Genomic DNA, 14,369 nt, shown 5'->3' with positions numbered 1-14,369 from the left:
CAAACGTCCCGTAGAATGGTCATTAGCATGTCCCTTGATATCATGTACCAGGGCCGGAACAATTTTTCCGGTAATACCGCAGCGCGGTCGAAGTAGTCCTTGTGAAGTCGAAGGTGCCCTTCCACTCTGTTGTGTGGTAAGATTTTTTAGCGGTCTTTCACAGAGCCCCGATGCACTCGCGCCTAGTTGGTATTGTGCTCGTGGAGAATGGAGGCCGTAGTAGAATCCATGTTCTGTGTCGTCTGCTCAGACTCGTAGTCGGAATAGGAGTCAATGACCTCACTACGGAACTTTTTGAGCAACTTCCACATGTCCATCTGCGTAGGTAGAAACTGCGGATCAATGGTCACCCATAATAGTGCCCAAAAAATAAATTAAAACCTAACGGCGCAATTGACCGAACAAGTCCTGGGCGGCGAGGCCGGCCGGCACAACCGGTAGTTGCTTGGCCCCCAAAGACACGATAGATGCGGCCACGAAACTACCCGACTCCGATCTTGTTCTCTGGCGCGGTGAGGCCCGGACAGTTGACATGTAATATGGCGGTGCAGTGGGGTGGGGTTGGGGTGGCGGCGTTGCACTAGGGCAGCAAATAAGGGGAATAGGAAGAAAATCCACGCGGTCCATTTCACTGTCCCTGACCTATGGGCCCAGGTTAGAGCAAGCGGTCACGCGGCACGATTGCGCATCGTCTGCAGAGACGCAACCGAGGCGCATATTTGGATCACGTTTGCGTCTCCGCGGACAGCCCTATCACTATGCATCGGGCCGCTGGCCCTGGATGTAGACGTATTTTTTGACCGCGCGGTCGCAGACGATCACTCCACATCCGTTTATGTCTCCCCTTTGGAGAGGTCCTAAGCCTATTTATACGAGTACAACAGAAATTACCAAATCATCCTCTACCCAAATTCAGAAATGAACTATATAGAATAACCGTTGGATCAATTTAATACTATACCCTAAAATTTGTTGTATAAAGAATAAATACATTGGCAATTTAGGTAAGTGAGATTGTTTTTCTTGAAAACACAAAACTGTTTAAGAAATCTTCGTGACCAAAGGTTAACATCGTATGCGCATGTGCACATCTCCTCCGATAATTCATGCCCGGTGGAGCACTAATGGAAAATAGACTAACTGTGGCGCATCAAATTTCAATTATGTGGCCCATATCCAGATCGTCACAGTTGACACGCGATTAGTATTTAAATTCTATGGCGCATATGTACATGCGCCACAGAATTTTTGAAACTTCTGTGGCGCACTAGGTCAATATGCACCATATAATTTTCTTGAAAACTTCTGTGGCGCACCATGCCAATATGCGCCACATAATTTTTTTTTGAATTATAAAAAAAGTGGCGGCCATATCTAGATCTTGATCTTGATCTGGGGCTGCCAGAATTTCGCCAGAAGGTGAGTGGTTGGGTGGGGTGGGTGGGTGGAGGAGGAGGCCGACCGGAGGAGGTGGCGGAGGTGGTGGTGGTGGTGGTGGAGGAGGAAGAGGAGGAGGTGGTGGTGGTGGTGGAGGAGGAGGAGGAGGAGGAGGTGGTGGTGGTGGTCGCCGGACTAGGAGGAGAAGATGGTGGTGGTGGTCGCCTGAGGAGGAAGCCGTAGGAGGAGGAGGGAGAAGAAGGGAGGAGCTTGTGGTGGTGGTGGTGGAGAAGAAGGGATGAGGTGGTGGTGGTCGGAGGAGAAGAAGTAGAAGTGAGGAGATGGAGAACTAAGAGGAGAAGTTGTGGAGGAGAAGTGGAGGAGGAAATTGGCGCCTCCAAAATTTAAATTTTGAGCCAAAACTTCTGTGGCGCACGGGAAGTTGGTGTGCCACGGAATTTTTTTCAATTTTTTTATTTTTACACGAAAAAATCTTTGACTTGTCGTATCTTTTTACTCTTTTCGAATTTGGGGATTCTAAAAATAGTCCAACCGGGCAAGCCTAGGTGAATTCGGATGTAGAATTTTCGTGGGAACATTTGATATATTGTGCGTTTTTTTCCGATTTCGTATGCAACCAAGAATCCAGTTTGATGATTTTGCAATGCAATTTTGCAAAAAAAAAGTCGAAATCCATGTTTGTTAATTTTTATTGGTGCTAGATGTCATAATACATGAGCACATCGATGGATTTTATTTTTTGAATTTTCTATCTATTTCTTTTTTATTTTACAGTGCTAAAAAGGCGATCCACTGGGGGTGGAGTTTGTTAATTTTCAGTGGTGCTAGAGAGTGGAACATTGCACAAACTAATACATAATTTGGAACATGATTTTACACAAACTAATACAATGCATAGTTTGGAACATGGTTTTCACAAACTAATACATAATAAAACATTGCAAAATGAGGAAACCTAACTAGTGTTGGTATCGCAGATTTCGTATGTTCGTTGCCAAGAAAGAACACTTGCAGGCACTCTCAGTCACCTAAACTAGAAACCCCAGCTAGTAATGATAGCCCTATTGGTCCTTTACAAGGAGAACATACAGAAACTTCCGTTACTATTTTCATTGCGAAGAAAGAACACTCGGCGCGTTCAGTCGTCCTCCTCTTCGTTGTCGCCGTGGTAGTGCCGACGGCAGGACGTGTCATCGAACACCTTCATGCTCATATCTGCGTCGCCTAGGTAGGAGAATGTGAGCACGCAGCCGGCTTGGAGGTCGTTGTAGTGCGTGAACTTCTCCCAGTCGGTGTGGAAGTACATCTTGTCGCGCCCATCGAAGAGCACGTCCACCGGCCACTGGCAGCAGTAGGAGCCAGCCTCCCGCAGATGCAGCGCGGATGGCTCGTTGCTGGCGATGAACTTGGAGAACTTATCCGGCAGCCTCTGGATTCCGATTGGGTCACCATTGAGGACGACGATGAACTCGAACAACACTTGGTGTTGGGGGGATAACCCCCGGTATGCCAAAGGCATGCCAAACCGGATGGTTTGAGCCATCAAGATATCGGTTTAATATTCTTACCGGAACACAAAGGTAAGAATTTGGCTAAGTGAGACCAAGCCGGTATCCCCAAGAGGGGTATACCGGAACCTGGTAAAGAAGATACCGAAAAGAAGGGCCTGTCGGCAGGACTGGTCAAAGATTCTCTTCAGAGCAAGAAGACAAGGATGAGCTAAGCAAAGCGGCTTTAATCAGAGCCCTGGCGCCAAAGAGAGAGATGACGCTGAAAGAAGCCGGAGGACGTCAGCGTCCCTGATTAAAGAAGACTCCGGCGTCATCTGTGATTAAAGTAGCTTTATAAAGTAGTTTGTCCAGTCAAAGATTCCATTAGGGTTTCTTGTTCTGTAAGCCACCCTCTCCCCTATATAAGGAGAGGGGGTACTGCCTCATACAGGCGCGTGTCCACAGAGGAGATTAGACGATAGAACTTGTATCCCAGAACCTGTAAGCATGTTGAGATCAATGAAGCAAGCGATCTAGTGAAGAGTTCTTCCTCTTGTCTCTCTTCTTGCATACCGGCCTTTGGTTGTGTTCTTGAGGAAAGCATCCGGAAGTTCATCCCATCTAGTCGCAAACCCTCCCCCGAATCCTCTAGCATCCATTCGGCCCCAATCTAAGCCATCCCATGGCATCTGTCCGTTCGCCACGATGACAGTTGGCGCCCACCGTGGGGCATGAAGTGGCGCTTGCAGGAGTTCACATTCGGGCGGGCATCCTCGAGGTCGCCGGCGAGCGTACGGTGTCCGCGCTCGTGCAGCGCATCTACGACATGGACTTCATCAACGACAACGCGGGCTGCTTCGCCAACGGCGGCATCTTCCCCAAGAACGGCCGCACCATCGAGTTTGGCAGCCACCGCGTCTACTTCGGCACCGTCCCTATGCGCCAGCGCCTCTCGCCGGTGCTGGTGGCACCGGACCCGCCAAGGTGGCTCTGTGCTGGCCGCGCCGCCGGCAGCGTCGAGGTAATGATGACCGGCGTGGTTGGTGCAGGAAAAGAAGCTATGGATGAAGGTGCTGGTCGTGCGGCTTCGACCCGTGCGGCCAAGCCACCGCTGGAGCGCGACGCTGGCGCTGCGGGAGCATCTTCCGCACCACCGGCAACACCACTCCAAGCGGCGATGAACGTGCTGGCAACGCCCATCGCACAGAACATCGACCCGGCAGCGGCTCAGGCGGAGCTGGAGGCACAACGCCAGAAGCTGCTCGCGAACGGCGCCGACATCGTCCGGGCGCAGCGCGAGCTGAACCTAACCCTACGTGAGTATAACGCTGCCCATGGCTTTGCTTCTGTTAGCGCTCATGCTGCTAGGATATCGGAGAACCGGCTAAAAGCTCGCAACCTAGATCAGGATTTGCGCAAAGAAGTACTTGCCGGCAAAAGTACCTCTGCATCTGTTAGCATCGTGGAAAAACCTAAGTACAGTAGCCCGGATAAAACTATAAAAGCTGCTAAAGCTGCAGTAGAGCTGTGTGAATCGCTTTCCGGAGATGCTTTGGCAAAACAGCAAGAGCGTGTTAGAGAGCTGCTGGAAACTATTGAGCAGCAGAATGCTGAGCAACTGGCTAAGCTGAACAAGGCCGCGGCCTCAAAATCCGCGCGTTCAACAAAGAATGCCAGAAGCAAGTCCCATGGGCAGGCATCGTCCCCCCATCCGGACAGAAGAAGAGAAAAAGAGATGAACGCACAGCAGATGACTGTGTACGATCCGGTTCTTGCCGGAAAACAACAAGCCGGGCAACACGATGCCGGTAGAAAAAGCCAAGGGGCAGGTCGAGGCTACGCCAGAGGAGGCTATGACGGAAACAATCATGCCGGTAAATATGAAACCGGGCAAAATTATCGAGCTGCAAGGGCAGCGTATGAGGAAACGCCACCACCAAGGCACCGGCAGGCAAGAGCCGCGGAACCAGAAAGATACGGAGAGGGAGATTCCGAAGTAGAACGAACAAGAGTCTACCGGAACCCCTTGGGGGATCGCCTGGGGGAAAGATGTTTGCCAGACCAAGATGCGAGGCACAGGCTGGACAGAGTACATCTTTCTGAAATGATCGAATCTGAGGGTCCACCTGGCCCAAAATGTTTTGACCCACGGATCATGGGAGAAGAGCCACCGGTACGTGATGGCGTGTAACTCACACGTTCGTTGGGAACCCCAAGAGGAAGGTATGATGTGCACAGCAGCAAGTTTTCCCTCAGAAAGAAACCAAGGTTTAATCGAACCAGTAGGAGTCAAGAAGCACGTTGAAGGTTGATGGCGGCGGGATGTAGTGCGGCGCAACACCAGGGATTCCGGCGCCAACGTGGAACCTGCACAACACAACCAAAGTACTTTGCCCCAACGAAACACTGAGGTTGTCAATCTCACCGGCTTGCTGTAACAAAGGATTAACCGTATTGTGTGGAAGATGATTGTTTGCAGAAAACAGTAGAACAGTATTGCAGTAGATTGTATTTCAGTATAGAGAATTGGACCGGGTCCACAGTTCACTAGAGGTGTCTCTCCCATAAGATAAACAGCATGTTGGGTGAACAAATTACAGTTGGGCAATTGACAAATAAAGAGGGCATGACCATGCACATACATATTATGATGAGTATAGTGAGATTTAATTGGGCATTACGACAAAGTACATAGACCGCCATCCAGCATGCATCTATGCCTAAAAAGTCCACCTTCAGGTTATCATCCGAACCCCCTCCAGTATTAAGTTGCTAACAACAGACAATTGCATTAAGTATTGCGCGTAATGTAACTAGTAACTACATCCTTGAACATAGCACTAATGTTTTATCCCTAGTGGCAACAGCACATCCACAACCTTAGAACTTTCTGTCACTGTCCCAGATATCAATGGAGGCATGAACCCACTATCGAGCATAAATACTCCCTCTTGGAGTTACAAGCATCTACTTGGCCAGAGCATCTACTAGTAACGGAGAGCATGCAAGATCATAAACAACACATAGACATAACTTTGATAATCAACATAACAAGTATTCTCTATTCATCGGATCCCAACAAACGCAACATATAGAATTACAGATAGATGATCTTGATCATGTTAGGCAGCTCACAAGATCCGACAATGAAGCACAATGGGGAGAAGACAACCATCTAGCTACTGCTATGGACCCATAGTCCAGGGGTAGACTACTCACACATCACTCCGGAGGCGACCATGGCGGCGTAGAGTCCTCCGGGAGATGATTCCCCTCTCCGGCAGGGTGCCGGAGGCGATCTCCTGGATCCCCCGAGATGGGATCGGCGGCGGCGGCGTCTCTGGAAGGTTTTCCGTATCGTGGCTCTCGGTGCTGGGGGTTTCGCAACGGAGGCTTTAAGTAGGCGAAAGGGCAGGTCAGGAGGCGGCACGAGGGCCCCACACCACAGGGCCGCGCGGCCAAGGGGGGGGCCGCGCCGCCCTAGGGTCTGGGCACCTCGTGGCCCCACTTCGTCTCCTCTTCGGACTTCTGGAAGCTTCGTGGCAAAATAGGACCCTGGGCGTTGATTTCGTCCAATTCCGAGAATATTTCGTTACTAGGATTTCTGAAACCAAAAACAGCAGAAAACAGCAATTGGCACTTCGGCATCTTGTTAATAGGTTAGTTCCAGAAAATGCACGAATATGACATAAAGTGTGCATAAAACATGTAGATAACATCAATAATGTGGCATGGAACATAAGAAATTATCGATACGTCGGAGACGTATCAGCATCCCCAAGCTTAGTTCTGCTCGTCCTGAGGTGTAAAACGATAACACAGATAATTTCTGGAGTGACATGCCATCATAACCTTGATCATACTATTTGTAAAGCATATGTAGTGAATGCAGCGATCAAAACAATGTATATGACATGAGTAAACAAGTGAATCATAAAGCAAAGACTTTTCATGAATAGCACTTCAAGACAAGCATCAATAAGTCTTGCATAAGAGTTAACTCATAAAGCAATAATTCAAAGTAAAGGTATTGAAGCAACACAAAGGAAGATTAAGTTTCAGCGGTTGCTTTCAACTTGTAACATGTATATCTCATGGATATTGTCAACATAGAGTAATATAATAAGTGCAATAAGCGAATATGTAGGAATCAATGCACAGTTCACACAAGTGTTTGCTTCTTGAGGTGGAGAGAAATAGGTGAACTGACTCAACATTGAAAGTAAAAGAATGGTCCTCCATAGAGGAAAAGCATCGATTGCTATATTTGTGCTGGAGCTTTGATTTTGAAAACATGAAACAATTTTGTCAACGGTAGTAATAAAGCATATGTATCATGTAAGTTATATCTTACAAGTTGCAAGCCTCATGCATAGTGTACTAATAGTGCCCGCACCTTGTCCTAATTAGCTTGGACTACCGGATCATCGCAATGCACATGTTTTAACCAAGTGTCACAAAGGGGTACCTCTATGCCGCCTGTACAAAGGTCTAAGGAGAAAACTCGCATTGGATTTCTCGCTATTGATTATTCTCAACTTAGACATCCTTACCGGGACAACATAGACAACAGATAATGGACTCCTCTTTTACGCATAAGCATGTAACGATAATTAATAATTTTCTCATATGAGATTGAGGATATATGTCCAAAACTGAAACTTCCACCATGGATCATGGCTTTAGTTAGCGGCCCAATGTTCTTCTCTAACAATATGCATGCTTAACCATAAGGTGGTAGATCTCTCTTACTTCAGACAAGACGAACATGCATAGCAACTCACATGAAATTCAACAAAGAGTAGTTGATGGTGTCCCCAGTGAACATGGTTATCGCACAACAAGCAACTTAATAAGAGATAAAGTGCATAATTACATATTCAATACCACAATAGTTTTTAAGCTATTTGTCCCATGAGCTATATATTGCAAAGGTGAATGATGGAATTTTAAAGGTAGCACTCAAGCAATTTACTTTGGAATGGCGGGAAATACCATGTAGTAGGTAGGTATGGTGGACACAAATGGCATAGTGGTTGGCTCAAGTATTTTGGATGCATGAGAAGTATTCCCTCTCGATACAAGGTTTAGGCTAGCAAGGCTTATTTGAAACAAACACAAGGATGAACCGGTGCAGCAAAACTCACATAAAAGACATATTGAAAACATTATAAGACTCTACACCGTCTTCCTTGTTGTTCAAACTCAATACTAGAAATTATCTAGACCTTAGAGAAACCAAATATGCAAACCAAATTTTAGCATGCTCTATGTATTTCTTCATTAATGGGTGCAAAGCATATGATGCAAGAGCTTAAACATGAGCACAACAATTGCCAAGTATCACATTACCCAAGACATTAATAGCAATTACTACATGTATCATTTTCCAATTCCAACCATATAACAATTTAACGAAGAAGAAACTTCGCCATGAATACTATGAGTAGAAACTAAGGACATACTTGTCCATATGCTACAGCGGAGCATGTCTCTCTCCCATAAAGTGAATGCTAGGATCCATTTTATTCAAACAAAACAAAAAAACAAAAACAAACCGACGCTCCAAGCAAAGCACATAAGATGTGATGGAATAAAAATATAGTTTCAGGGGAGGAACCTGATAATGTTGTCGATGAAGAAGGGGATGCCTTGGGCATCCCCAAGCTTAGACGCTTGAGTCTTCTTGATATATGCAGGGGTGAACCACCGGGGCATCCCCAAGCTTAGAGCTTTCACTCTCCTTGATCATGTTGCATCATACTCCTCTCTTGATCCTTGAAAACTTCCTCCACACCAAACTTAGAACAACTCATTAGAGGGTTAGCGACAATAAAAATTAACATGTTCAGAGGTGACACAATCATTCTTAACACTTCTGGACATTGCATAAAGCTACTGGAGATTAGTGGATCAAAGAAATTCATCCATCATAGCAAAAGAGGCAATGCGAAATAAAAGGCAGAATCTGTCAAAACAGAACAGTTCGTATTGACGAATTTTATCGAGGCACCAGACTTGCTCAAATGAAAATGCTCAAATTGAATGAAAGTTGCGTACATATCTGAGGATCACTCACGTAAATTGGCATAATTTTCTGAGTTACCTACAGGGAAAACAGCCCAGATTCGTGACAGCAAAGAAATCTGTTTCTGTGCAGTAATCCAAATCTAGTATGAACTTTTCTATCAACGACTTTACTTGGCACAACAAAACACTAAACTAAGATAAGGAGAGGTTGCTACAGTAGTAAACAACTTCCAAGACACAAAATAAAAACAAAGTACTGTAGGTAAAAACATGGGTTGTCTCCCATAAGCGCTTTTCTTTAACGCCTTTCAGCTAGGCGCAGAAAGTGTGTATCAAGTATTATCAAGAGACGAAGTGTCAACATCATAATTTGTTCTCATAATAGAATCAAAAGGTAACTTCATTCTCTTTCTAGGGAAGTGTTCCATACCTTTCTTGAGAGGAAATTGATATTTTATATTACCTTCCTTCATATCAATGATAGCACCAACAGTTCGAAGAAAAGGTCTTCCCAATATAATGGGACAAGATGCATTGCATTCAATATCCAAGACAACAAAATCAACGGGGACAAGGTTATTGTTAACGGTAATGCGAACATTATCAACTTTCCCCAAAGGTTTCTTTGTAGAATGATCAGCAAGATTAACATCCAAATAACAATTTTTCAGCGGTGGCAAGTCAAGCATATTATAAATTTCCTTAGGCATAACAGAAATACTTGCACCAAGATCACATAAAGCATTACAATCAAAATCTTTAACCTTCATCTTAATGATGGGCTCCCAACCATCCTCTAGCTTTCTAGGAATAGAGGCTTCGCACTCTAGTTTCTCTTCTCTAGCTTTTATGAGAGCATTTGTAATATGTTGCGTGAAAGCCAAATTTATAGCACTAGCATTAGGACTTTTAGCAAGTTTTTGCAAGAAATTTATAACTTCAGAGATGTGGCAATCATCAAAATTCAAACCATTATAATCTAAAGCAATGGGATCATCATCCCCAATGTTGGAAAAAATTTCAGCAGTTTTATCACAGTGATTTCAGATTTAGCAAGCTTTCGGGCAGTCTCGCTTTGCATTAGAAGTGGAAACATTGCTAACACCAATTCTTTTATTATTAATAGTAGGAGGTGCAGCATCATATGTAGCATTAGCATTACTAGTGGTGGTAATAGTCCAAACTTTAGCTACATTCTTTTCTTTAGCTAGTTTTTTTCATTTTCTTCTCTATCCCACCTAGCACGCAGTTCAGCCATTAATCTTATATTCTCATTAATTCTAACTTGGATGTCATTTGCTGTAGTAACAATTTTATTTTCAATATCCCTACTAGGCATAACTTTCGATTTCAAGAGATCAACCTCAGAGGCAAGAATATCGACTTTAGAAGCAAGTATATCAATTTTCCCAAGCTTTTCTTCAACAGATTTGTTAAAAGCAGTTTGTGTACTAATAAATTCTTTAAGCATGGCTTCAAGTCCAGGGGGTGAACTCCTATTATTGTTGTAAGAATTCCCATAAGAATTACCATAGCCGTTGCCATTATTATAAGGATATGGCCTGTAGTTGTTACTAGAATTGTTCCGGTAAGCATTGTTGTTGAAATTATTATTTTTAATGAAGTTTACATCAACATGTTCTTCTTGTGCAACTAATGAAGCTAACGGAACATTATTAGGATCAATATTAGTCCTATCATTCACAAGCATAGACATAATAGCATCAATCTTATCACTCAAGGAAGGGGTTTCTTCGACAGAATTTACCTTCTTACCTTGTGGAGCTCTTTCCGTGTGCCATTCAGAGTAGTTGATCATCATATTATCAAGAAGCTTTGTTGCTTCACCAAGAGTGATGGACATAAAGGTACTGATGACCCACAAGTATAGGGGATCGCAACAGTCTTCGAGGGAAGTAAAACCCAATTTATTGATTCGACACAAGGGGAGACAAAGAACACTTGTAAGCCTTAACAGCGGAGTTGTCAATTCAGCTGCACCTGGAAACAGACTTGCTCGCAAGAGTTTATCAGTAGTAACAGTTTTATAGCAGTAGCAGTAGTGAAATAATAGCAGCAGAGTAACACAGACAGCAGTAGTGATTATAGTAAACAGCAGGATTAAAATACTGTAGGCACGGGGACGGATGAACGGGCGTTGCATGGATGAGAGAAACTCATGTAACAATCATAGCAGGGCATTTGCAGATAATAATAAAACGGTGTCCAAGTACAAAGCAATCAATAGGCATGTGTTCCATATATAGTCGTACGTGTTCGCAATGAGAAACTTGCACAACATCTTTTGTCCTACCAGCCGGTGGCAGCCGGGCCTCAAGGGAAACTACTGGATATTAAGGTACTCCTTTTAATAGAGTACCGGAGCAAAGCATTAACACTCCGTGAACACATGTGATCCTCACATCGCTACCATTCCCTCCGGTTATCCCGATTTCTGTCACTTCGGGGCCATCGGTTCCGGACAGCGACATGTGTATACAACTTGCAGGTAAGATCAATAAACAATGAATATCATGATGAAACAATAACATGTTCAGATCTGAGATCATGGCACTCGGGCCCTAGTGACAAGCATTAAGCATAACAAGTTGCAACAATATCATCAAAGTACCAATTACGGACACTAGGCACTATGCCCTAACAATCTTATGCTATTACATGACCAATCTCATCCAATCCCTACCATCCCCTTCGGCCTACAGCGGGGGAATTACTCACACATCGATGGGGGAAACATGGCTGGTTGATGTAGAGGCGTTGGCGGTGATGATGGCGATGATCTCCTCCAATTCCCCGTCCCGGCGGAGTGCCAGAACGGAGACTTCTGGCTCCCGCGACGGAGTTTCGCGATGTGGCGGCGTTCTGGAGGGTTTCTGGCGACTTCGACTTCTCTCCGTGCGTTTTTAGGTCGAGGCCGATAAATAGTCCGAAGGAGGGCGTCGGAGGCCGGCCGAGGGGGCCACACCACATGGCCGCGCGGGCCCCCCTGGGCCGCGCCGCCCTATGGTGTGGGGCCCTCGGGCTTCCACCTGGTTTGTCCTTCTGGCTCCGTCAGTTCTCTGGGAAAATAGGGCCTTCTGCATAAATTCCGAGGATTTTCCCGAAAGTTGGATTTCTGCACAAAAATGAGACACCAGAACAGTTCTGCTGAAAACAGTGTTAGTTCGTGTTAGTTGCATCCAAAATACACAAATTAGAGGCAAAACAATAGCAAAAGTGTTCAGGAAAGTAGATACGTTTTGGACGTATCAACTCCCCCCAAGCTTAGCTTATTGCTTGTCCTCAAGCAATTCAGTTAACAACTGAGCGATAAAAGAACTTTCATGAACGCATTTGCTCATATGATGTATATATTCTCATGCTATGGCTAATACTTAAGCAGTTCATAATGAGATACATGCAAATAAGATCATCTAACAGCTATGTCAATCATGGAGAGGTACCAACAATTAATAATAAGCATCATGAATCATGTATATAAGCAGGATTGCAATGTTCATAAGAGAGTATGATAAAGTGGTATCTCGCTTGCCTGTATTTGATTGGTAAAACATAAATGCCTGGGCACCTCTGGAGTTCATAGAAAGACTAGAAGTAGTGATTGTCAAAGATAAAAGCATCAAAGTTATACCACAATCAATCATATTTTGAGACAAGCATATTATACTAAGAATGACAGTTGTGCTCTCAAGATAGTGCTCAAAGAAATAATGGAGACACAACATAAAAGTAAAAGATTGACCCTTCGCAGAGGGAAGCAGGGATTAGCATGCGCTAGAGCTTTTCATTTTTGAAATCAGGAGTAAAATCATTTTGAGAGGTGTTTGTTGTTGTCAACGAATGGTAATGGGTACACCAACTACCTCGCCAACCGGACTCCCAAGAGCGGCTCCCATGAATTATTGCATATTTATTTGGTACTCCTTCCAACCTTTCTTACACAAACCATGGCTAACCGAATCCTCGGGTGCCTGCCAACAATCTCATACCATGAAGGAGTGCCTTTTTATTTTAGTTTTATTATGATGATGACACTCCCCCCAACCTTTGCTTACACAAGCCATGGCTAACCGAATCCTTCGGGTGCCGTCCATCAATCACAAACCATGGAGGAGTGTCTATTTAAGTTAATTAACTTGGGACTGGGAATCCCATTGCCAGCTCTTTTTGCAAAATTATTGGATAAGTGGATGTGCCACTAGTCCATGTGAGAGTCCGTCAAAAGTAAATGACAAGGTTGAAAGCTAAACACCACATACTTCCTCATGAGCTATGAAACATAAACACAAATTGAGAAGCATTTTGAAGGTTTTAAAGGTAGCGCATGAGAATTTACTTGGAATGGTTTGAAATGCCATGCATAGGTATTTATGGTGGACACTCTGGAATAACTTGGTTTTCATGTGTTTGGAAGCACGTGCAGCGTTCCCGCTCAGTACAAGTGAAGGCTAGCAATAGACTAGGGAGCGACAAATCAAGAGAGCAGTAACTGTCATAATCATGCTTGCGGCAAAATAAATTAACGGAGGCATAAAAGTGATACAAGAACTCTGAAGCAATATAGATCATCGAGGCTTAATTGACTTTTTGTTTAGTCATATGCATGCGTGAGCATGTGCCAAGTCGATATAAATGAATTATTCAGAGGAGGATACCACAATGCCATACTTACTTATGAATAAAACAATGCAAGCAAACATCCATGACATGCTACTCATATTAATAGATTGGAGCTAAACATGAGAGATCATAAACTACTAGACTTTCTCAAATAACATATACCTCACATGAACCAACTAAGCATGCTTACATGGATGAGTATATGTACAAAAATGAAAACAAATAGAGTTCATACCAGCCTCTCACCACAATCAAATTGTCGTAGATCGTCATTATTGCCTTTTCACTTGTGTAGCTTGGATAATATGAAATGAAAACCACGCTCCAGCCACCGAAGACCATTGAACTCAAGATGAACTTTACAAAACCAAAGAAGAACAGCAAATATTTTTGGTGTTTTCGAATTTGAGAACAAGAACAAGAGGAAACAAACAAACAAAGCAAAATCTTTTTGGGTTTTCTTATAACAAACTAGCAACAGCAAATAAAGCGAAACAAATGCAAGAAACCAAAGCAAACAAATGGTGAAGAGAAACAACAGAAATATTTTTGGTCTTTTTGTGTTTTGGAAAATAAACAAAGCAAAAACAAGAAATAGCAAACCAAAAGAAACACAGAAAAGCGAGATGGCAGAAATCTGCCAAAACCTGACAGCAGTACAGAAATCGATTTTTACAAAAATCTTACGTTGCTCAGCTCGAAAAGTGTTCAACTAATGAAAGTTAGATAACAACCTGGGGAACCTGCACAAAAATTGGCAGCTCAAAATAACGCTCTGGCTGTGCGCACGAATTTTTCTAGTAACAGTCC

The 14,369-nt window shown here is 44.1% G+C and overlaps 1 protein-coding gene across 1 annotated transcript in view; it reads right to left on the bottom strand.

The window, feature by feature from the left end:
- LOC127322774 (uncharacterized) overlaps window positions 1–14,369 on the bottom strand; it is a 50,628-nt gene that overhangs the window by 8,059 nt on the left and 28,200 nt on the right. Inside the window, exon 2 of the mRNA XM_071820906.1 lies at window positions 2,600–2,827. Within this exon, the coding sequence (XP_071677007.1) occupies window positions 2,600–2,827 (228 nt within the window). The remainder of the gene's footprint in view (window positions 1–2,599; window positions 2,828–14,369) is intronic.

The sequence above is a fragment of the Lolium perenne genome, chromosome 5 (assembly GCF_019359855.2).
Source record: "Lolium perenne isolate Kyuss_39 chromosome 5, Kyuss_2.0, whole genome shotgun sequence".
Taxonomy (NCBI): Eukaryota; Viridiplantae; Streptophyta; class Magnoliopsida; order Poales; family Poaceae; genus Lolium; species Lolium perenne.
Note: the sequence above shows the minus strand (reverse complement) of the source record. Positions and strands in the feature narration are given on the sequence as shown.